Source organism: Remersonia thermophila, chromosome 5 (assembly GCF_042764415.1).
Source record: "Remersonia thermophila strain ATCC 22073 chromosome 5, whole genome shotgun sequence".
NCBI lineage: Eukaryota > Fungi > Ascomycota > Sordariomycetes > Sordariales > Chaetomiaceae > Remersonia > Remersonia thermophila.
Genome location: NC_092221.1, coordinates 1,913,953 through 1,937,716, shown reverse-complemented (window position 1 = coordinate 1,937,716; position 23,764 = coordinate 1,913,953). Strand labels below are relative to the sequence as shown.

Genomic DNA, 23,764 nt, shown 5'->3' with positions numbered 1-23,764 from the left:
ACGCAACAAACTCTTCCTCCGTCTCACACTGTTTGGGCTCGCTTGTCCGTTCCGTTTCAGCCACTGAAGAAACAAAAACAAAACAAAATCAAACAAGAAAAAGAAAAGAAAATGGTGGGGGTTTCGAATACGCAGTATTCCTTCTCCCCCCTCACCTTTCCATCCCCAACCCCAACCCTGAGAAGACTAGTCGGGTAGCAACTTTGTTCCAAGATGTCTGTTTGTATTTCGAGACTCTTGGGCTTCGTGTTTACGCCAACGTCCATGTCTACTGTTCCAAGAGGTAAGAAGCCCGGGAGAAGGGAGGGGGAGGAGGCGGGGGGGGGGGGGGGGGGGTCAAACGGGTTGTGATCCTTCAAGGTTCCCCGGCAGAGAGTCTCGGCTTGATATCAAAAGCACGCAAAAAGCAAGCAAACCAGACAAGCGGGGATATGAAAGCGCCAAGAGCTAGCGTGAGAGCAGAAACCTCGTGTCCTCCTGCGGCACCGCGTAACCATCTCGCTCCATCCGGCTGGCGTCCCATAGCAAATAGTAGCGCGTCTTGGTGACCACAAGAACCTGGCGTCACGGGACGGCGGCCTTCTGCCTCCTCCCACGCAGCATCTACCTAGGCAACATCACCCGCTTGGTGTGGATAACAGGGAGAGCAAGAGACGAGAATGGGGAAACGCGGCGGTGGTGACGACCACCGCAGGATGCGCGCGCGCGTGTGTGTGTGTGTGGATAGACATGGGGCCCGACCGTTGAGGACCCATCGCCACTGTCACCTTGCCATTCGCCCTGCGTGGGTGGGCTTGCTTGCTTGCCTTTTGTCCCTGTCCGGTGTGTGCGTCCTCTCCACCCCCTCCCAGCCCACTCCTCCTCCCCTCTCTCATGTGCATCCGCCCGTGACGAACCACGCAGAGAGCAGCCGCCCAGAGCGGGAGCGCGCGTACACACGAGAGATTCTGTGCGGTGCCTCGGGTACCTAGGGGAGGGAGGACCAGCCAGCCAACCATGAACCAACCAACCAACCAACCAACCAACCAGGCACCAGGCTTTCTCTGGGCTCTGCTTTCGCTCTGCGCCCTCCGCTCAAGAGCCCTCTCCCCCCTCCCCCTCTTTTTGTGCTTCTTCTCCTCCCTTTGCTCGCAGATGCTCGTCCCAAAACACGCAAATCGGGACATATCGGGCCAAGGGGTGCGACGAGAAGAGAAGGTGGACTGGGTCTCATGCCTGTTGTGGGTGGCTCCCTGGATATGCGGGCCCCCCCGGCACGCCCCCCCTTTTGCTCACTCCATCTATAGGGTTTCTTCTCCATATCGACATACGGCGCCTCCCAGAGTGCCCGAGGTGTGCCGGACATGTCGATGCTGTAGGTTAAGGGGGCCCGGGTTCGGGTAAGCCATCCTTCTTCTTTTCCTTCTTCTTGTCTGGCACCCGCGTCATGGTTCCTTGGACAGCAACGTACGAATAGGATCCAGCGGACAGCTGCTGGATGGGTGGATGGGCGCCTGCGAGAGCCGTAAGATGGACTGTGGAATGCGGCAGGCAAGGGGGGTGGGAGAGGGGGTTATTGGACCGGGACCGAGTGGGCTACGAGCCCACATGCGTAGAGGACCCCATTGACGGAGTAAGCTGGCCCCTGGGAGGTTTGTGGCCCATGAAGAGGGGGACCGGCAGGGCGTGGCCCGGTTGAGCACTATCGATGGTCCCTCTCTGCTTGTCCGTCATTCGCAACGTGGTCTTCCTTTTTTTTTCTTTTCTTTTTGAAGGCGTGTTGGTGCGTTTGGGGATGGGTCCTTGAGGCACCGGCTAGGGTTCCGGACCTGGTGACCGACAGAAGAACAGACGTTGTTGCAGGTTCGGCCTTCAGCACCTACCCTTTTATGTCACGATATACAACCATGGCTGTGGCGTGACTGGGCAGCTGTTGTTGTCTGACACTAGCCGCTGGCGTCTCGTCATGAACAGAAGACGAGGGGACACGGAGGAGGGAAGTGTGGGCATGCTATCAGTGGGGACGACTGGGCCACCATGTCTGTATGGCTTGGAGAATTGTTCATGCGCAGCGCGTGCCCTCACAAGGCGGATTCAGCAGCCGGGGAGGAGGGAGGGGTGTGGTGATTAGGGCTTCTCCTGCAATCGGGCACGGGACCCTGCTGTTGTTGCTGCCGGCCACGACAGGTCGTTAGTTCGGAGGGTCTTGGATCCGGTTCAGCACTTCAGCAACTGTGTCTGTTGAATCGACGGATTGTGTAACCATGACTATGCATCCCTCTCGACGTGTTGCCATCGTTGGCCTCGGCTCCTTGCTTACCCGGGAGCTTGGGTCCTGAGACAGGGCAGACAAACGAGGAGGCAAATGGAAATGAGAACAGAAACGCCAAAGAAGTTCGATGGCACCAACGGCAGCTTCTGTTTGCTCAGCCAGTGCGCTGGAGTGTCCTGCCTTGCAGCCGCTGACATATCGGACCAGCCTCCAAGCCCCTGAAGTCCCGTATCTGACAAGTGCAAAAAGGGGAGCAGGCCTCCCATGCTACTTACTAAACTCGTGCTCCGTCTTCTTTCGGACAGCATCTGCCGGTCCTGGCTTGCGATGGCTCAGGATCCCATGCGTTCTGGCGACGTCATGAGTGGCCGGCATCGTCCTACAGCGAAGATACTATACACACAGCACCGCAGACCCGGACGCTGCCACAAACCCAGCATATCACAACGTTCAAGCCGAGGTACAGCCAGCAAGCACCAGTCCGCATGGAAACGAAGTAGCAGCGCAGCGCAGCGCAGCATGCCAGCGGGCGCTCAATGTCATTTACCCCTTCGTGGGGAAATCCAATGCTACGGAGCCATTGCAGACAGAATGTACTGTGCAGGCCAAGCCACTTCCGTCCACCTCGCAGCGGAGCCTTACTGTGTCAGTGAACGTCTACCGCCAGAGTAGGAACAACCAAGTGCTACAAGGCGTTCGGAGCTGATAACCAGCTCTGTGCGTCTCCTCGTGAGGTGCATGTACATGCAAGGGGAAGACGAAGAGTGGCGATGTGGCGTTGTTCTGCGTGTCCTGTCCTCGCCTGGCATTCTCAACTCGACCCGTCGGCTCGGGGGGGTTGGTGAGCGATCTGACCGCCTTGCTTGGGGGGGATGGATAGGGAGGGGCCCAAAATCAGCCAGATGAGAGAGCTGGTCTGGATCAGTGTCGTCGAGGGGTAACACGAGGAACAAGGGGTTTGAGAGCAGAGGAGGAGGCTGAACAGAAAAGACACAAAGCATGGTCCATTGTAGGCAAGTATCGCTGTGATAAAGGCTAGCAATCGATGCTTGTCTGGGTAAGGTAACCATTCATTCCATGAACACACGTTCAAGGTGGTCGGCCGACCCCATGAATGACAAGTCAGACAATATCTTGACAGTCAAGGAAGCCGGCCGAGGCCCAGGCTCGTATCCAGCCATTATCAACACGACAGATCGTGGGTATCCAGTACTCGAAACGTAACGTAGCTTCGTCCAGCTTGACTCTCCTTACCGAAGCTCTACCAGGGGCTTCTTCGCTCTCCCTTATTCTCTCTCAACCGCCAAACCACTGGCCGCTCTTTGTTGGACCTCTTGTTCTTTCCGAGCGATAAGTAGCACGCCCACCACGTCCTTGGGTTCCAAGGCAAGCAGAATGGTACACAAGCCTAAGAGATATGCTTCCACGTCCCGTTTTTCCCATTTCCATTCCTCCACCATGCCCGTAAGGCCAGGAGCCGTAGCCGTCATGGCAGCACACCGCACCAAACACCCCTGAACAGGTGCCTTGTCCATTTAATATCCCCCCCTCCCTCCCCGGGGGGCAAACGGATGCAAAGGGAGGCGTATCCAAATGTTCTCCACCACCAAACGCATCACCCAGATAAGACCCTACTCTACCGTCATCTTCTGTAACGTAACCATGGGAGGGACTCGGCAGGGAAGAAGGGGGGCACCCCTCGTTCTGCTGTGCTGCTGTGAATCCCCCTGGCTTGGGTCGAGCGAGTGCGGACATCCGTATGTGGGATCTAGGGCGCGATGGAAAGGTGCCATCGGAACCGGTCCTGTACCTCAATCAACGGGCCCTTCACTCCGGGGCAGGACCTTGCCCTGCATGAGAATGACACACGCACACACACACACACACATATATATCCAATCTGGGGCCGAGACATGGGTTATCACAAAGCTCCGGACAGAGATCCCAAAATAGTTTCCTTCTCACAATCTGGCTAATGAGCGAATGATCAATGGCAAAAAAAAGGGCCTTTCTGACCGGCCCAGTTTGTTCATCGCCTGGGAGTCTCAACGTGGATCTTGCCCGATGGAATCACACATGCGATTGTGCCAGGGTTGACTTCATTCTCTCCGCATGCTCTACATGCTTCGCGTCCTGTGCCTTGCAATGAATGCACCATGGACAGGAACTGGTTTGAGACGAGCAGATCGGTGGCTACTTGAGCCGCTGCCAATCTGGCAACTACGTTTCCATGATTACGAGGTCCAAGGTGGGTAGGAAAGTGATCAAGCCTAGACAATGCCGTCCTAGCAGAGCATTGAATTGTTGTATTACCTATGTACTCTGGCTGGTAAGGCATGCATTGACCGCACATCTCAGCGAAAGCAACGTAAGACCCCATGGTCGAAAGTAACTCTTGTGATTGAATGCGAGATAACCGAGGAAGAACCGCGCGTTGTACTTCGCGACATGCTATATCGATGTAAAGACACAATGGGGAGCTCACGCCCAGGCCTGCACATGGGTCACACGCCAGACTACCACGATCACGGCTCGATAGAGCAGTACGAAAGGAAATAGAGAATATGGTGTGGTCCTGCTACGCCAGGCCATCCATCTCATTGTACACGTTGCGTAGGTGCAGTATATACATACTTGCCCACGAGGGTTCGCCTCTTGTCTTTTCGCTGCCTCCTCCTTCTTCCCTTTCTCCTCAGCTGGCGTCTTAGCAGACCAATAGTTCTAGTACCCGACTGAGGTATATACCTTTGTCACCTGCACGAAGTGACAGCCCTGAACCCAAGACAGTCTGCCGTCCGTACCCCCTCATTGTCCCACCACGTCCGGTCCCGATACCCCTACTTCCAAAACGGCCGCCCACAGCCTGTCAGGTAACTTAAAAGGAAACATGAGAAACGTGAATGGAAACGAGAGATAGAAGGGAAAAAGAACAAATAAGGTGAATAAGAATGACGGGATCCCAATCAGTGAAGATGGGTTCCTGCCTAAGTCTCTCCCCCATGGTCCGGTCAGGGGGAAGAGACAGAAAAAGTGCCTCCAGGACTGAGCGAATGGAAATACAGAAAATGAGAAGAGAGATAAGAAAAGGAGACGAAGGGAGGGTGGATATGGGAGAGATAGAGGAGAGAAAGGAAAAATGAAGGGTGCTGTCTTCTAGAGACAGGGGGATATCCAAACAAAAACAAAACCAAAAACGCCTCGCCGGTATCTCCAAATACAAAGTACCCCCATAGGAAAAGAAAATCAAGAGACAGATGCCACTGGCTCTGTCTCGGCGCACCTGCGCCCGGATCGTCCGAAAAAAAAAAGAACTTCAGAGAACATGAAGGGTATTGCTTTCGTTCGCTCGTATCGTGTGCCTCGGTAACGGTACCCAAGCGGTTCTTTTGCCTGCTGCCTCTATCGCTCAGGCCAACTCCTTTTAGACAACTGCACCAACAACAGCAAATGCCTCAAGCAAAGTGCAACCGAAGCCGAAACCATTGTTGAAATGCAAGCCGTCATTGGCACACGGGGACTATTTATTATATCCACTCGCCCTTGGCTGCTTCCGGTGGCACCGGCGTGGTCTCGCCAGTCCCGCGTCGGCGCGGCGGGCTCCGCGGGGGCGACGTGCCGGTCCGGGTCGGTGGCCTGGCTTGCATGGGCGCGGCGGCAGCCGTCGCCTTCGGTTTGCTGGTCGGCGGAGGTGCCGTGAAGCCAACTCCGCGGGGGCTCGGCAGCTTCATCTTGGTGGTTGGCGTGTCGGGGCTGTACACGGTCGGGCTGAGGGTGAAGTTGTCGGAGGTGGGATCGGAAGAAGAGGCCGATGAAGCCGTCGCGGACGTCTTGGCGCTGTTTTGCTCCGCCAACTGGGTCTTCACTTTGAGGGGCTCCGGTACCGCCGCGGTCAGCTGCTCAACCGGAGGCGGCGGCGGCGGCGGCGGCGGCGGCGGCGGTGGCTGAGGGGCAGGAGCGGTCTCGGTCGTTGGGCTCGCCCCGATGGTGCCCGCGCGCTTGGGGCTCGGCAGGCTCCCCTGCTTGGCCATCTTCGGGCAATCAAGGGTGTGGACGACGTTGTCGTTGACCTCAGCCTTCTTCAGAGGAAGATCGTCGACCGATGACAGGCGGATACCGATCTGGACCGTCGCCGACGAGACAAGGGACGAATCCCTGCGGTGCCGCATATTGGCCAGGTTGGCCATGGACGGTGGCGGCTTAAGCGCATCGGCCGGATTGTACGTGGTGGCTGGCAGGATTCCCACAGAGGACTTGGGACCGGCGGTGGTCTTAGGGAAGAGCGAGTACGAGCGCTTGCGTGCATGCCCGGCAGCGGCAAAGGGAAGCCGGGCAGGCTCTGGTGCTCGGGGCATCAGGACCGACGCGACCGATGAAACGAAGCTTTTGGTGCGAGTGGTTTCGGCGCTCGGCCTGCCTCCCTTGGCCGCAGCCACCCTTGACTGGCCACCGAAAGCCTCCTCTTCCTTCTCATTGGCGATCAGGCTGGCCTCGCTCTCGGTGCGGTAGAGAGTCGGGCCTGGGACGGGGTTCCAGATTTGATTGGCGACACCTGCGTCGTCGAAGTCGTCGGGGTTGTTCTTGTACAGCACCCGCCTATTCTCGTACTCGCCGGCCTTGTCTCTCGGGCTAATAACCGCCATGGTGCTAGACTTGAGGAACAGGTAAAGACCGCCCGTCATCAACCCGGAGACGGTGACAACAACCGAGGCGACCATGGCCAGGGTGGGAGAGATGGACCTCTGTGCGCGGCGGTCCAGAAAGCTCTCCGCGTAGAAGAAGGGAATCATGAAGGACTGTACAGGGTGTGAGTTGCGGCCACCAGACGGGTCACCGGGGTCAGAAGGAGAGCACATACGTTGGAGATGACAGCAAGCGCAAGGTAGTAGACCATCCTGGACGCGGCAACCCTCGCGGTCACTTCGACCTTGATGCTGCGGTGTAACCGGATAAAGATGACCACGGCACAGATCAGGAGAATAGAAGCAATAGCAACAAGGAGGCCGAAGCACATCTCGGCGTAGTGAGCAACAAACCAAAAGAGAGACGAGAGGCAAAAGTCGGGAGATTGGTCGAACATGGCAACAAGGAAGTTGGCGAGAAGCATCATGACGACGATGATGAGGCAGATGGAGACGTTGTACCTTCCGCGGGGCTCGAAAGGCTTCTTCTTGACGGCTCGGATCGCGACCTCGACGCCGAAAACAAGCTGGATATAGGGGGCCACGAAGACGGCTGTTGCCGAATGTCAGAGCCAGGGTCATTCTCATTCCGGCGCTCCCGACCACCACTCACCTGGCAGCAAGAGCTGGGCTAGCCATGTGCAGCCACGCCCAAAAAAGGTGTCTAGCCCGGTAGACTGGGCGCCGGCAAAGGCGAAGCTCTGCATGAAGATACCGACAGAGAGCACGAGGGGGTAGACGTCCGCCTCGGGCACGAAGTTGAAGCCGTTGCGCCTAACAAACAGACTCGCGTAAGCATCAAAAGCCAACCTCCCGCAACAGGGTCTCCCAACCGTGGGGGTGCGTACCAGAAGCTCCATTGCCTGTCATTCCTCTTCTTTCGAAAGTAGCCATCAACCAAAATGCCCACGGCGGTGGCGAAGGCGGCGATGATGTTGAAGGAGGCAAGGATGATGGTCGATGTCCGGACGGATTTTGCGGCCGAGAATCTCAACTCATTCAGGAACATCTGCTGGGTCGCGGTGCGGTTGTTAGCAGCCTGGAAGCCGCCCGTGCTGTTGGCTGTCGTTATCGTCGTCGTCGTCGCCGCCGTCGTATTCATCGTCGTCCTGCTCAGGGTCCCCAGCGTTGTGAGGCTCGTGTCGTCGTCCCGCGACTCCCACCACCCAACGGCCCCGAGTGCGATTCTGGCTACCAGTAGCGGCGACATTGGGCTAATTCGGCGTGCAGCCGCGGAGGCTGGCGATGGCGGTGAAGCCGTATGAACGCGCCCTCCTGCTTGCCGGCCGTCAAGTCATCTAAACCACCTCGTTCGATCTCGATCTCGCGGAGTCGTTGTTCGATGGGCGACAGAAGGAAAAGGAGAATGAGGACAAGGCCAAGGGAGGAGAATAGTAGTGGCATTGGCACCCTGCCTGCGGGAGCATGTCAAACACATCAAGAATCTGGTCGGCAAGGTTGACAACCTGCAAGGGGGGGGGGGGGGGAGGAGCAAGAACACAGGCCCCGAGCACTCGCCACGGGCCAGACGAAACAACGCTCGAGCGGCCCAGCAACTACTTGGTGCGGCTCGGCCTTGGCTTGGGGGGGGGACGGCGACAGGGGCCAGGGAAGGACGACGAGATGCGTGACGGGGAGCACGCACGTTCGCGGGAGAGGAGGAGGGCCGTGTGGGGCATCCAAACTCGGATTGATACTGGCACCACCAGCGGCGCATGAAGCTCAAGCATGGGCTCGCGGTGAGGTCCGGGTCAAGCTTCCGAGGGGACGCCGGGATCAGATGAGCCCGCTGCCGCTCTTTACTGTCTACTATAGCTTGGGCTTGGGACGGCTGGGGTACGACGCCGCATCTGTGGACTCGGCCCGCGGTGGGGGGCCGGAACATTCGGACGGAAGATGCAGACGAGGATGATGTGTTGCACTTGATCCTTTGAACACTCTAGACAAACGTCATGATGGCTAGAAAGGGCACAAGAAGGTTTTATTCAACCGTCAGCATTTTCTTGTTTTTTTCTTTTGTTCCCCGGCGGACAGGTTCTGTGGATGCAAAAGGACGGGAACGCCGGCTGTCGAGGCTGTCCATCTCTAACGACGAGCGCATGGCCATCGACAAGCCGCTCTCGCCACCTTGGCTGCCAAGACGGAAACTGGTGATGGACGCGATGGCACGCCGTATTGTGGTTCGGTAATGCTATGGTGGCCGTGATGGGTTTCGACTTGTGCACGATGGGGGTTGGTCACGGGAGAAAAGAAACATTTCGGACCGAGTGCTCTCGTTTCTGGGCGAGGAACCCATGGCAGCGCAGTAACAATGGGGGGGCCCTGATTGCCCTGGAAACCTCTCGATCCGACCTCAAACGACCATGGCGAGCCAGAAGGAGGAAGGTGCCAGCCGCAAGGGCACTCGAGGAAGCCCCGGGAGCTCGAAGGCCATTGGTGGATTAAAGCTTGGGGCATGAGACGGCAGGTGTAGTTGAAGCAAACTTGTGACAGCCCCAAGTTTCGACCCCCTGCAAGAGCCATGCCTTGGCAGGAACCGCCCTTGGCGAAGGTGGGACGGGCCCGGCCCGGCATGGGGCTGAGATGGGGCTTAGCCAAGCCTCGATCCCACAGCATCTACTATACTGCGTACTACTACTGTGTGCCTAGGTACTTGCAGCATCCACTCTCTTCACCTGTGCTCGCTCGTTCAACTCTTCCCGGTTTTCATGGCTGCGTAAATTGCACACTGTCACGTCTTGATGAAAAACAGCTCTACAACCCGGCTCAGAGAACAAGATAGCACAAATGACAGATCCGTGTATTCCATCCATGCCAGCCCGTGGGCCGCTCAATACAACCTTGAGGCTATGGCATTCTCTCATGAAAACCACACACTCTCGCAACATGCCGGCATGATCCCGTCGGTGCAGCTTCCAGGATATTCTCCCATGGTTCGCTAGATCTTCCTCGTTGAAGTGGCCACTGCGAACGTCGTGATCCAGGCATCATTACCAACCGCAGGAATCTTCTGAGCCATTCAGGCTGCCTCACCCACCCGGGTCACCTGGGTAACCCTCATTGAGGCATGGGTCTGTATCAGGATCTCGGAAGCTCTCCTTTCCACGTCTTGGCAAACATTCAGCTGGGCTTGCTGCATGCGTCCGACCCAGGGTGCCATGTTTCTTTCTTCGCCCACTTCGCCAGACAGGCAGTGACTGAACTGTCGAGCACCGCACAGATGATGGGAAGATAAGACAACATACGACCCGATGTTTGGTGAGCTTGAGCAGGGCTCTGATAATGAGCTGTGAAAGACGGAGAATGGAAATCTCGACGCCGACCTATGTACACTCCACAGCAACTCATTCGTTTTCACCATGGAACCCGGAAGCTTTGCTAAGCCGCATGGACCTGGCTTCGGCATTAACGCCCTCGGGTGAAAGCTTCGCGGATGCTAAAGTATTGCCCGACCGCGGCCCGGCAGGAAACAGAGCGGTACGGCCGGAGCATTGTGCGTCCGATTTCTCCTGCTCTGCAGTCCCGAATGCCTTGTCATCTCATGTTCAAGCGTTTGACAGGACTCCACCCATACCACACCGGTGGCGTCAGCCCTCTTCCCCAGTCGCAGCAACTGTGGAGTGTTGCATAGAGCGATCAAGGGGATACCACCTCGTAGCCAAATTCTGGGGAAACACCGGCTCCCCGTTGATATTGCTGAATCAGGCATGGGCGGAGGAAACCTGGAAGGTTACCGTTCCGAATTTCCATGCTTGTCTACCTAGTTTGGTTCCAAGCCCTCTGTGGCTTGACATTAAGTAATTCCCTTCAGCCTATGTACTCTGTACTTGACTTGCTTTCCCATGCTCAATGCAGTTTCGCATGCCTAGTTGGTGGCTAGAACAAGAGCTCTTTTTCTTGTGAGCCTCCTAGCTCTCTGGGTAGCCAAGTCCTTATCCCCCTTCCCCCAATCTCAAACAGGAAATAAAGGGGGAAAAGTAGAAAGAAAAGAAAATAGAAGAAGCAAGAAAAGAAAAAGGAAATGACAAGTGAAAGATGTATTTCACCTCCTTGTGTTTTTCGTCACTCGATAGCACGGTGATAGCACGGTGAACTGCTTGTGTTTGAGATGCTTCCAATCGATAAAGCGTGCGAGGAATATATCTCCAAGGAACAGTTACGAGCAGAACCACCAGCCATAAAGTTGCCCGCGAGCAGCGATGCCATGAACCTACCGTTGGAAAGAGTCAAATCGATTTTTAATTTACCCCGGCAGGAGCAACTCGTGTCTTTTTGACCTATTTGAATTTCGATCTTTTCCAAAGTCCGCATGTATATCATGTCACAGTCAGAGCGAGCAGTCCGTGGTAAAGGGATGAAAATTAATTAAGCAGAGGCGAGCTAGTCTAACTTCCATGGGTATTGATTGATTGAATGAGCGGCTGGCCGCCATCCTCTTGCTAGAGGCCCCTCACAAGGTATGTGAGAGCCCGAGCATGAAGGGGACGGGCAGAAAAGCCAGCCCGCGAGACCATCCTCCTACTCGGAAAACCAAACGCCCCATTCTCAAACCGCCACCAAGGAACCCATCGCGTCCTCTGTGTCAAGACATTAAAGCCGGCTTAGTGGGTAGCAGCCTGCTTGTTGGCCTCGGCCGAGGCGTTGTGCTTCGTCTCCTTGGCCTTGTCGCTGATAGCGTCACCGGCAGCCGAGATGCTGTCAAAAGAGTGAGATATTAGTCTTGATGCCTTCCTCAAGCATGTGGAGGTGGTGGGAGAGCATACCGAGTGCCGAGGCTGGCGTTGCTGTCCTTAGCAACCTCCTTGTTGGCTTCCTTCGAAGTGCCGTGGAGGGCGCCCTGGACGGTGTCCGAAACGTAGTTGATGGCGTTGTTAACGGTGTCCATGATGACGGATTTGGTGTGGATTGTTTGAAGGAGTTTGGTGATGGGAGCTGTTGGTTGCTTGCTGTTGTACTTGAAAGCTGAAGCTGTTGATGCTGATGGAGAGAAAGTAGGAGTTCGGAAGAGGCATTGGCAGGTTTATATAGACGATCGCGTCTCCTTCAAGCAGGTAAGATCTTGCATGTCGACCGCGTGGATCGGATGGCGTAAGGGGGCAACTACGTCATCTGGCTTGTTTGTTTCCATTATTACCGCCTTATGCAGTGGAGGACCTGAGCTTGCCCACCCCCTGGCCATGGCCAACTAGGTCCGCCGGCGCGCTCTCAACTGCGTGGATGAGGTATGACGTCAAGGTTATTTTTCCAGCGCGGAATCCAATTGCTGCGTACGCATAGGAACGGCCTTGTTGCAACTTGACATTGGCAATGCCTGCGGTGAAGTTCTAGACTGATTATGGTCCACGGCTGTGGGTTGTTCCCGATTCGCGCTGGATGCCACCACGATCATAGATCGGCCATATGGGGCGCAGTGTACCTATGTTCCCTGGTACAGACTGAAACACCGATACACACCTTGAGTAAGTCACACAGTCAGCTCATGGGGGCTCTAGTCATGTTTCTCTGTTTACCTTGGTAGGCCCATAGCGCAGAGCAAGATTCAACCAGGGAAGACGTTGGTTGGCCTTGTGGGGCCCGTCAGGGTAGCCAGGTTCGACCTGCGTCCTGTGGGTCTGTCATCAAGGTTCCGCTGTTATGATTGGCTGTGCCATTGGCAACCCACGTCGCTGCACGATGACGTACATTCTCAAGTCGACCGTTCCGTAGCCCGCAGCGCCTGCCATGTACTATACTCGCCCCCGACGAATGGTGGTTGATTCGGGACATGAACGCCTTAGGCCGGATCAAGTCGCCACGGTTGCAGGAAGACCAGGAGTTCGCTACAAACAAACTGGCAATTGGTCCAATGGGACTTTTGATCACCATGAGTACACGTAATCGCAGCGGCAGATGCTTCGGGAGATGGAGACAATCGATACCCTTGCCTACCCTCCATACCTGACGTGGTCATCGGGCAGCAGTTCCTACTAGTACAATACCGTACCTTTCACCGGTAATTCCCACAACGGAATTGCTCCCCAGGCAACATGTTGCCTCGATGAGCTGGAACAAGCAAAACTGGAGACCTGTACGGCCGCAACACAAACCTGAAACAACCTACATTACTCCCCGCACCGAGAAATCTTACACAAACCACATCCCCCCCGTCGACTGCCGTAATTGGACATGTATTACTGTATAGTAAGGGTGCTCGTCAGCCCCTAGATCCCCCGATCCCGTCGTCAGATCTTCTCCACCTGCTTCTCTCCTCGCACCGAGGTGGCTCGTGACATATTTATGCCGTCGACCAGCCGCTGGCCAGGCATTCCTAGTCGGTTTCTGTTGACGGCGTTTCTCGTCGTGTTTACACCCTCGTAACATGAGCTTTACTCCTTCCTCTTCTGGGCCCTCATTACGTGGCCATAGCCGCCAACGTTGGTCATCACGGCCGTGAAAACCAAGCTGGGCGCGATTGCTGGACGCCTGGACCCAGGCGATCGTTTTGGTGTCGAGGACCTAGCACGTTGCCTACCATGAACCGGGCGTTTGGCTGGCTGACGAGGCTCTTTGAGGTACCGCCATCTGTGCCTGGAGGACGACAATCAGGATAAGAGGACGCAGCGGTGTTGATAGAGTGCCCTGAATTTCGTCTGGAGGCGGTGTCCATGCCCCCTGGAGCGTTTGACTTCGCAGACCAAGAGATCCTATGAACGGAAAGAAACATCGAGGATTCTTTCCTCCCAGATCAATCATTGGGATCATGGGGACCGATGTGACTCCCCGAAGCATACATCTAGAAGCTTTAAGCCCGTGAATCAAGCTTGCATACCTTGGGTATGTCTCGGCCCGATGCGGCAGCTCTGCCGACGGTAGTCGCAGGATAGGCACAAAGAAACGACCGAAAAAGGCATCATGATCGCCGAGGCCAAATTCGCTCACACCTTTGCACCAAAGTCTCCAGGAAGCTCTTGTACCGCAGCCGGATCCGGCCCGGGGTCAAGGCCGGACATGCCAAGCCCCGACCGGAAATCCCGGAGCAGTCCCAGGCGTCTCCACCCCACCCGAAGATCGAAACGTCACCTTTCCAATATCGGATGATGGGTGTTTTTGAGGTTGATTCACGACCAGCCTTCACCCGCGATGAATCTGTTTCCCATTGCTGCGCTCGCTGGCCGGCTTGGAGGAGCCCTTGGCGTGGCCCGGGAACAACATGTCCTAGCCGGATCAACGCGGGGGAACGCCCTGCTGCCCTCCCGGCTCTCGCCAACAGGGCCGGCACATCCACCTCAGCAGTACCCCGTCGTGGACGTAAACATAACCATCCACCAAACCAACGTTTCCCTCCTCCCATCTCCACTTCCGCCGGCCGGGCCCGCATCTCACGCCGACGAAATCATCGACCAGTTCCTCCGCCTCACGCGGTCAACCTCTTGGAAACTGGTCGAAAAGGTTCCCTTCGAGGGCGACACGTTCGAGCCCGAGGGTCTTGTCCGCTTCGGGAACGGCGAGCGCTACTTGGTCTCGGCCGGGGAGTGGACCGCACCGCGGCCGCGATGCGCGGTTTCAACGCAGACCCCGCAGGAGGCTCCTCGGAAGGCAACGGAGGTGGGCGGCAATTGCATGAGCGCGGGTGCGGGCGCGGGGATACCGCACCTCCTCGTCTTCGACCGCCAGGGAGCCCGTGTTGCCGACATGACGCTCGTCCATCCCCCCGGCGAAGACGCAGAGTACCACCCCGGCGGGATAGACTACGACGGGACGTACGTGTGGCTTCCGCTGGCGCAGTATCGGCCGGCGTCGACCGCAACGGTGCTCCGGCTTCGCGTGAAGACGAGCCAGGACGAGTTCCCGCAGGTGGAGCCCGTTCTGCGCGTCGAGGAACACATTGGCGCCGTGGCGCACGATACGTCTGCTGATCAAAAGCTCCTTGGCCTGACCTGGGGCGGGCGGGCCGCGCTATCGTGGAGGTTGCAGAGGCGAAGATGGTGGTGCCCCTGGTGTCGCCGGGCCTTTTCGCCTCCGCCGGTGTTCACCCGGCCCGACAGGACGGTCCGCAACCCAAGCCATTTTGTCGACTACCAGGACTGCAAGTTCCTGGGGCGGTCGTGGCGACACGGGCTCAGACCCGTCATGCTGTGCTCGGGGATCGCGAGCCTGGAGGATATGAACGGCGGCGGTGAGGATGGCGGCACCAAGACAGAGATTGGCGGTGTTGCCCTGGTGGATATGGAGTCCATGATCCCCCTGTGGGAGGTGCCCTTGACCATGAGGACGGACCGCGGGGCGCTCATGACCAAGAACCCGATGGATGTGGCGGTTGTGAACGCGAGGATGCGGTTGTATTTCCTTCCAGATGAGCGGAACTCTACGCTCTATGGGTACGAACCTGTTCTTGAGCGTAGCGAGTGATTGATGCGCCCTTGGGCCTTTCTTCCATCTCGGCGGGCGTTGCAACACTACGCGGCGATAGAAACTGGAAAGCCAAGCCCCCCCCCCCCCCCCCTGGGATGGAACGGTGTTTATGCTCTTCCAAGCTAGGCCAATACAATGATCCGATGCTCAAAAGTTCACAAGCTCATGGCGGAGAGGGAGAACCGAAGCCGAAGCATCGAGCGAATCTCATCATGCAGCGGCAGTGCTGTTTCAGAATCGGCAATGCCCGTTAGCACTCAGCGCCTCGAGTGTTGATTGAGCCGCCAGTTGACACGGAACAACAAACGGGATTCGGGTTCGAAACCTCGCCCTCTGTTTCATGTGTCCATGCGTGAATTCCTTCAACAGCGGCACGAGGAGTGAGTGGGCTTAGGTGGGTGGAGAGAGCGTTGCGCGGCGAAAAGAAGCGAACGTCGTCATCAACAATAGCCGCGTCGACGCGGCAGTTGCTCATAAGACCGTGCTTCTCTGACGCAATGTATAGTTCCACCCAAACTTTCCATGTTTTTTCATGTTCCCACGCCGTGGCCTCCTTCGGTTCCTAGCCTTGTGTCGACGGGATGGCTACCAGTTGGAGCCTGAAAACCCGGGCATCTTCTGGAAGAAGCTCGCGAGGTCCGAATCGATGGTCCGTGCTTTCTTGCCCCGCCCCCACTCTCAAGGGCCCGGGGGACGACGGGCTCTTGCCATCGGCTGATGACCGCCGTGGAGTGGGGTTACCTCTGTGTACTATAGGTAGTGACCTGGTGGGGAACCGTTTTCGGCGCGGGGCAAACGCTCCCAAAGAGCACTACTGTGTAGATGGCTGAGGGGAAGAGGCCCATGAGGAGACAAACCATCCATGACATGCGCCAGCCCAAAGGCATTTATTTAAACAGGCCAAATCACGCTGGTGGGGGTGCTGTGCGGCTGGATGCGGCTCGTGATTCTAACCGTGCCACGTTCCTGGACCCGAAGCGGCCGTCGTCCTTGGATGGAGTCTAGCTACCTACATCATCAAAGAACAGCTGGATTCCCGATGGTTTGATAGGCCAGCCGTCGAATCTTCTACAAGCTCACATGCCGTGCCGGCCAACCAGCTACTCTCTCGCATTACCCCGGGTAACTTGCCTGCTTTCTTCTCGCTCGGCTCATCAACCTCTCACGTACCTCATCCCCTATCTGCAAAGTGCTATCCTCTCTGGCATAACAACCTACCTGAGTACCTTCCTTGGGCGCGACAATCTGCGAGAGCCTGCCACGAGGGAAACCGGGAAATAAATACCCCCCCCCCCCCCCCAGGGACCCTGCCCCTCCCGCGAGCCCCGCCGAGCTCTCTGGAGCTTTCACGACGCTTCTAGTCTGACGGCGGCAGCGATTCGCTACGGTGATTCGCCCCCTAAGCTGCAACGAGCGACGTGCAGAAGCTAAGCGTCATCTCTCCACACCTGAGCACCCTCCAATTCGACGTTCCCTCAAAACAGAGATCCGACGCCCGACAACTCATCCCCGTGGACTCCTACTCCGCACCCCGCGAATCCATCCCGAACAGACCGCACGGATACAGATACTCGACAGACCACTTGGTTGCTGGCCGGCCATCTGCTCGGGACCTGGCGGAAGCAACTCACAACACAGCCAACACAGCACAGCGCAGCGCAGAACAAAACAGCCCCGCACAACGCTCCAACACCACCGACACACCATCACCCAACTTCCCATCTCATTGACGACAGCTTCGTCGTCATCGAAACCTCTCGACCATGGTCAAAGAAACGAAACTCTACGAGCAACTCAACATCGGCCCCACCGCCACACAGGACGAGATCAAGAAGGCATACAGGTAGGTCTTCCAACCCCAAATGACCAACCCAATCCCAACAGCGATGCCGCATGCGCGATCCAGGATCCGGCCCTCCATCGAGACAGGCATGCTTCCTCCCCGTGCTCTTCGCTCCGGGCGGGACCATGCTGCGGCTGTCGCTTGCTGTCCCTCCCATCGTTTTCGTGTTCCGTCCCGTCGGCTCCCGACGCAGCGCTAACTCCCCGCCAGGAAAGCCGCCCTACGATGGCATCCCGACAAGAACAAGGACAACCCGGAGGCCGCCGAGAAGTTCAAGGAAGTCTCGCAAGCATACGAGATCCTCTCCGATCCCGAGAAGCGCAAGATCTATGACCAGTTCGGCCTTGAATTCCTGCTTCGCGGCGGCGTCCCGCCACCCGAAGGCGCCGGCTCGGGCCCGAATCCGTTCGCCAGCGCTGGAGGCGGCATGCCCGAGGGCTTCCCGCAATTCTTCGCAAGCGCAGGCGCTGGCGGCGGTGGCGCTGGCCCCCGAGGCTTCTCGTACGGGTTCCACTTCACCAAGCCCGAAGACCTCTTCGCCAACACCTTCCGCGACGGCGGCCTGGGCGCCGACATCTTTGAGGACTTCTTCAACGCCGCGCGGTCATCGGCGTCGGCGCCCGGCGGCGGCAGCTCGCGGAGGTCGACGCGGGGCTCGTTCAGCGAGAGCATGCGCGCCCAGCGCGCCGCGACGCCCGAGGTCACGACGGTCGAGAAGCCGCTGCCGCTGTCGCTCGAGGACCTGTTCCACGGCGTCACCAAGAAGATGAAGATCAAGCGCAAGATGTTTGACGACAACAACAAGCGCACCACGAGCGACGCCATCCTTGAGGTGCCCATCAAGCCCGGTCTCAAGAAGGGCAGCAAGATCCGCTTCAAGGGCGTCGGCGACCAAGAGGAGGGCGGACAGCAAGACCTGGTGTTTATCGTCGAAGAGGTAGGTTTCCCATCTCGACCCTGCTTTCCCCCGGTTCTCCCTTGTTTCGACAACCCCTCCCATGCTAACGATTTCCCCGTTAGAAACCGCACCCCCTCTTCGTCCGCGACGGCGACGACATCATCCACACGGTCGACCTGGATCTCAAGGAGGCCCTGACGGGCTGGCAGCGCACCATCACCACCATCGACGGCCATAGCCTGCAGCTCGACAAGGCCGGACCCACCCAGCCGGGATCCTCGGACACGTACCCGGGTCTGGGCATGCCCATCTCCAAGAAGCCCGGCCAGCGCGGGAACTTTATCGTCAAGTACAACGTCAAGTTCCCCATAACGTTGACTCCGACGCAGAAGCAAAAGTTGAGGGAGATTCTCTGATGGCGGAGCAAAGGCCGCCGTCGGTCAAGCACTTGGTGCTGGGGACGGTTGATTAGGAGCACACAGCCCTGGGTGCTCGGCACATAGCATATGGCATCATCATTATCACGATCAAAGGGCGTTTGGGGGGATTTTTGGCCTTTCTTTTTGTTTTGTTTGCCACCGTTGGCGTTTTTTCTCTCGTTCTATCACGGGTTGGATGAGGGAAGGGAAAGGAAGGTGAAGTGGACTGGACGGACATTGGAGAAGTAGGAGGGGATCGGCTCGGCTCGCACGTTTGGACTTTTTTTTGGGAGTATCTAGGACCGGAATGGAACGAGCATGGTCGCTTGCTCCCTTTGAAAGCATGTTTTCCTGGCTGGTTCTCGACAGGTCTTGTCGATGCATCGCAGAAAGGGAGGCGCTGTGGTGTGTGAGCCGATCCACCCCACGCGCCCTTGACCGTCAGTCCCGAGTGACGGTTGTGTGACTTTGGAAACGACAACAATGGCATGGACCGGCTTCTTTGCGGCGTTTGGTTTCTGGCTGCTGACTGATAACACGATAGACACGAAGGCTAGACTTTTGAAGATATCGTTCACGGTGGAGAGGTCACTAACCACCTCTCATGATGTGGGCTCTTGCTAGTGAGGAGAAAGGAATGAGGCTCCTGCCCGGTTCTCGTCAGCAAGCCAGCCACATGAATCAGATGAAACCCCCGAAAGACGCAAACATGATCATTCGCGTTGCTCTTATTAGAGTCATGCTTACGGCCTCTCCTGGTGTCACTAAGACTGGAGGCTTGAGAGTCTGTTCTTCAGGCTTTGGGATACCGCCCCATCTTCCGCGGACCATGGTTGGGGAGGGCAGGGCCAGGCGAACGAAGGCTGTGGGCTCCTTCAAACTCTCCCCTCTTAGCGCTCCTTGTCCAACGGGTTCTTTACCGCGCAAGCAGAATAGACGCAGATGCAACACGACGCCGTTACAGATATCCCCAGTTCCTCCCCTTCTTATAGTGCTTTGTCTTTCCAGGGAGAATAGAAGAAAAAAGAAGAAAAAAAAAAAACTCCAATTACCAATGCGTGATTCATGGCATGCATGGTTGGTAAAGTCCTTTTGCTCCTGTCTTTCTAGGTATTGCCCTCTCCCGCCTGTTTTCAGTGTTGATGACCCGACCCGAATTTCTACCGAATCCCTTGACTGAGCTCCGCCGACTGCCGTAAGTGTGATGTGCGTATCCCCGGGGTTCAGCGCAGGTTGGATGAACCGTAACCAAGAAGAACCGGTTTGGTAAAACAAAAAGAAAAAAGAAAACACGATGTAAAGCCATGGGAAAAAAAAAAAAAAAAGCAACCAAAAAGAAAACAAAGGTGAACGAAACGAGGTCATCAATAAGGGTACGATCCCTCCCCAGACAGACAACGGCAAGGGCCCGTTAGGAATCCTATCCTATCCTATCCCATCCTATCCTATCCTTTTCCCAAGGGATCGGTGGCCGCCGTTGCTGATATGGGCTAAGTAAGGTACCGAGGTAGGTAGTTACCAGGTAATCCGCGTCACCCTCGTTTTCAAATCCGGCATGCCCGTCTTGAGGTTTCGCGAGCCAAGCTGGATGACGGCGGTGCGCTCGCGGAGGTCGAACTCGACGGCGCGGACCATGACGCGCTTCTCCTCCGGGACGACGAGGGCGCTGCCGACGGGTGGAGACAGGGGGGACGTTACGGCCGGGGTGGTGGTGGTGGGGGTGGTGATGGTGGGATGGTGCGGCGGGGGCGGATGAGGATGCGTGAGCTGCTGCAACTGCTGCTGTTGCTGCTGTTGCTGCTGTTGCTGTTGATGGAAGTCTCGGAGCTGCTGGAGGTGCCGGTCCAGGGGGGATTGGGGCGGGCTGGGAGCGGCGGCAAAGCCCAGCTGCTCCTGGACGGGGCTCGACTCGGGGGTCGGGATGGTTGCGGCGGCGGCGGCGGCGGCGGCGGTGGCGGCGACGTATCCCTGCTGGGCGAAGAAGTCCTTTTCGATGGGCACCAGGCCTTCCTCCTCGACCTCGGCGATCCACATGCCGATCCTCGCCGTCAGCTCGCTGTCCCACATGCCCTCGCGCCGGGCGCTGCTTTGCAGCAGCCGGATCGCCTGCCGCCGGAGCCTGGGGTCGCGGCACTTGGTCGCCACCACGTACAGCGGCGGCACGATGCCCAGGTCGGCGCTGAAGCTGGGCTTGATGTGCCGCGCGCCGAGCATGTCGTCCGGCCCGTCGTCGGCAAGAGGCGACTGCTGCCGCTGTGGCGGCCGGCAGCGGGCCTGATGGTGGCAAAACGCCGGGTTGGGACACCTCCTCGCCGCGGCCCTCCGCTCCTCGTCGCCGACCACCTCGAGGGCCAGGTCCACGATGGCCTGGAAGTAAGGGCCGAAGTTGTCAAAGTGCATCTCGCTGTCGCTAAACGTCATCATCAGCAGGATGATGGTCATGATCTGGAACATTTTGAGCACGGCGATGGCGGCCTTTTCCTGGCTGCTGACGCCCGGGGCGGTGCGGGACGCGAGGATCGGGTCAAAGGCCGCCGACCAGGCGTCAATGTCGCGCTTGAAGGACGCGCCGTGCTGCCGCAGCGACGCGGGCAGCACGCCCATGACCCCGTTTTGCGCGTGCAGGAACATGGTTTCGGTGTAGCGGAGGAGGCGCTCGAGGAGCCGGTCCCACACCACACGCGCCTCCATGACCGAGGCGAAGCGCTCGGGGATGGAGATGGCTTCCTGCCCGCCGCCGCCGCCGCTGCAGGCGGTGGCGTAGCTCGCGGGCGACGAGGGGTCGCCGTCCGGCTCCGGCGATCGCGGGCCCTCGGGCTCGCTCAACGTCAGGCGTACGACCCAGGGATGGGGGAAGTGGAAGGCCATGTCGTACGACTTGGCTTGGATGGCGAGGCGGGTGAACATCTGGGTGAGCTCCTCCTCGACGGGCTCGCCGGAGGCGTCGGCAGGGGCGGAGGAGGACCTCCGGCGGCGCTGGTCGGCGCGCAGGCGCTCCAGGAGGCTCAGGCCCGTCTGGATCTGGACGATGGCCTGCTTGTGGTCGCCCACGAACGAGTCGAAGCAGGCGAGCAGCACGCTCGCCATGAGGCGGGTGCGGTGCGACGTGGCGTCGGCGGCGTCGGCCTTGACCAGGGCGTTGCAGGCGTGCGAGTACTGGCGAAAGGCCATCTCCCAGTGGCGCTGGGCCGTGTCGGCCGGGTTGGCCACCACCCCGCCGGAGGGGGACGGCGAGGTGGGCGGGGATTCGTTGGTCTTTTCGAGCGTCTTGTACAGGGCGCCCAGGGCGATGACGGCGTGGCGGATGGCGGTGGCCGAGTGGCACTGCTGCAGGACGCTGCGGGTCCAAAAGGCCGAGTCGAAGAAGCCCGACAGCTCGCTGGCCGTGTGCTCGCGGAACAGGAGGAAGTACTGGGCTTCCTGGTCGGTGAAGGGGAGGCTGATGGATGGGCTGCCGCTCACGGAGGAGCTCCGGACGAGGGCGAGCGCGAGGTGGCTCGCGGCCGAGGAGGAGGACGCGAGGGGGGGCGTCGTCCGGCGGTGGTGCTTGGAGGCCCGCCGCGGAGGCAGCTGGACGGGCTCGCGGAGCGGAGGCGGCAGCACCACCGCGGCGGTGACGGGGGCGAGGGCTTTCGGGGCGATGCGGATCTCCTCGTAGACGCCCGGCTTCCGGGGCGGCGGCGGGTAGCCCGGGCATATCCTTTTGGAGCGGACGCAGTTGGCGCATTCTGGCCGCCTCTCGTCGCACCGGATCCTCCTCTGCCTGCAGACGGCCGACGTCAGCGCTGCCCCGTTCCATCGAGACGAGGAGCCAAACGAACGGGCTTGCTTACTTGCAGTTGTTGCACCCGGTCTTGACCTTGGGCCTGCTCGCCCGGGCGCGCTTCGGTTTGGCGGCGGCGGCGGCGGCGGCAGCAGCAGCAGCAGCAGCAGCGGCGTCAGCGTCGCCAAGGGCATTGCCGCCAGGAGCAGCCGGTTGCGGCGGCGGAATGGCGCCCATTGTGTAAGGCCACAGGCGTGGACTCGCGGAAGGTTGGATTCTCAAAGCCGGGGTGGCTTCATACAAACCGATGGGGGGGCCGAGGGCGACACGGCAAGGTGCTGGCGATGCCACGGTGACGATGGAGTATGTATCGTATGTATAGAGTGTGCCAGGTAAGGTAGCGTTCACGGCGTATCGAAGCTACCTGAAGATAGAGGAGGGAGGGATGCACGACCTTGAGGCGCTTACAAGCGGAGGTGTCTGCGTCTGTGTCTTTCTGGTCCACGAAAGGCAGCGAGCGGCTTCAGCCTTGGTGAGCTGATGTACGTTTGAGTTTCAGGTTGAATGGCGTCTCGTTTTCAGGACGAGAGCGCAGCTGGGCGTCATAGTCTTGAGGAAGCTCAGGGGAGCACACCACAGGACCGGACCTCGGACAACTCAAGCAATCGCCTAGCTGGCTGACTAGCTGGCTGACTGACTGACTGGTGGACGGATGGACAGATGGACCGACGTTGGCAGCCCGCGCCCAGCCCAAACAGAGGATCCAAGAAGCGTCCGTCCGTCCGATCGAGATGGACAGCGAGATTTCCGAGAATCTCAAGTGATACGCAGCAAGTGATGATGAAGGTCAGACGGCGACAAGGGTCTTGGAGATGACGGTTGATGCGAGGGGGGCAGCCTCGCTCGTCTTTTAAACGGCCGGCCAGCCAGCCCACCACTCGACACCTTTGCCTACCATTGCACGCCTCCCACGTCTCCCACACGTTTCTTACACGCCCCCCCTTCCTCTCCCCCCAACCAACCAACCCCGGGGCCCTGCCCCAGACGCCACAGGTAGCTCTGCTTCCCCTGCCACCAAAGGCTCGGCTGAGAAGCTGGCTGTCGAGGTCGAGGCCGACCCCAATCGAGCTGTGCCACTCGCCCGTGCAGGGGTCCTCCTCGGGAGGGCGCTGAGCTATAGTAACCCTCTCTTTGCTTCTTTTTGCTGGATGCTCCCCCGACAAGAACCGAACCGAACCCTTCTCGAAAGCAACCCACAAGGAAATCACTACGAAACTACAAGAAAGAAAAAAAAGAGGAAAAAAAAAAAGGCAAATGTCACCGTTGCGTTTCTCGTCTTTTGTCCCTTTTTCCTGAGCCATCGGCCATCATCCCCCAAGGCCCGTGTGTATTTATTCTTTTCCCCAACATGGGGCGGAGGGTCGGGCCATGGAGACGATGACGACGAACGAGACCCAGCCCCGATTGCGGTGCTTCCATCCATGCTCTTTGCGCAAACAGACGCATCCCAAGTCTCACCG

General features: G+C 58.3%; 5 protein-coding genes across 5 annotated transcripts; 2 read left to right on the top strand and 3 right to left on the bottom strand.

Annotated features, from left to right (window-relative positions):
• Window positions 1-5,775: 5,775 nt before the first annotated feature.
• Window positions 5,776-8,140, bottom strand: VTJ83DRAFT_5749 (uncharacterized protein; the record flags this gene model as incomplete). The annotated part of the gene is made up of 4 exons (XM_071012383.1): window positions 5,776-7,044; window positions 7,107-7,483; window positions 7,544-7,704; window positions 7,779-8,140. 4 exons carry the CDS (start codon window positions 8,138-8,140, stop codon window positions 5,776-5,778), a joined length of 2,169 nt encoding a protein of 722 aa, XP_070865124.1.
• A 3,391-nt stretch (window positions 8,141-11,531) lies between these two features.
• On the bottom strand, window positions 11,532-11,815 carry VTJ83DRAFT_5748 (uncharacterized protein; the record flags this gene model as incomplete). The annotated part of the gene is made up of 2 exons (XM_071012382.1): window positions 11,532-11,625; window positions 11,694-11,815. 2 exons carry the CDS (start codon window positions 11,813-11,815, stop codon window positions 11,532-11,534), a joined length of 216 nt encoding a protein of 71 aa, XP_070865123.1.
• Window positions 11,816-14,049: 2,234 nt separating this feature from the next.
• On the top strand, window positions 14,050-15,318 carry VTJ83DRAFT_5747 (uncharacterized protein; the record flags this gene model as incomplete). Its single annotated transcript, XM_071012381.1, has 1 exon — window positions 14,050-15,318. The coding sequence occupies one exon, from the start codon at window positions 14,050-14,052 to the stop codon at window positions 15,316-15,318; it is 1,269 nt and encodes a 422-aa protein (XP_070865122.1).
• A 1,766-nt stretch (window positions 15,319-17,084) lies between these two features.
• VTJ83DRAFT_5746 (uncharacterized protein) lies at window positions 17,085-18,478 on the top strand (the record flags this gene model as incomplete). Its single annotated transcript, XM_071012380.1, has 3 exons — window positions 17,085-17,164; window positions 17,375-18,101; window positions 18,185-18,478. 3 exons carry the CDS (start codon window positions 17,085-17,087, stop codon window positions 18,476-18,478), a joined length of 1,101 nt encoding a protein of 366 aa, XP_070865121.1.
• Window positions 18,479-19,996: 1,518 nt separating this feature from the next.
• On the bottom strand, window positions 19,997-22,481 carry VTJ83DRAFT_5745 (uncharacterized protein; the record flags this gene model as incomplete). The annotated part of the gene is made up of 2 exons (XM_071012379.1): window positions 19,997-22,244; window positions 22,315-22,481. The coding sequence occupies 2 exons, from the start codon at window positions 22,479-22,481 to the stop codon at window positions 19,997-19,999; spliced, it is 2,415 nt and encodes an 804-aa protein (XP_070865120.1).
• Between the last annotated feature and the right edge of the window lie 1,283 nt (window positions 22,482-23,764).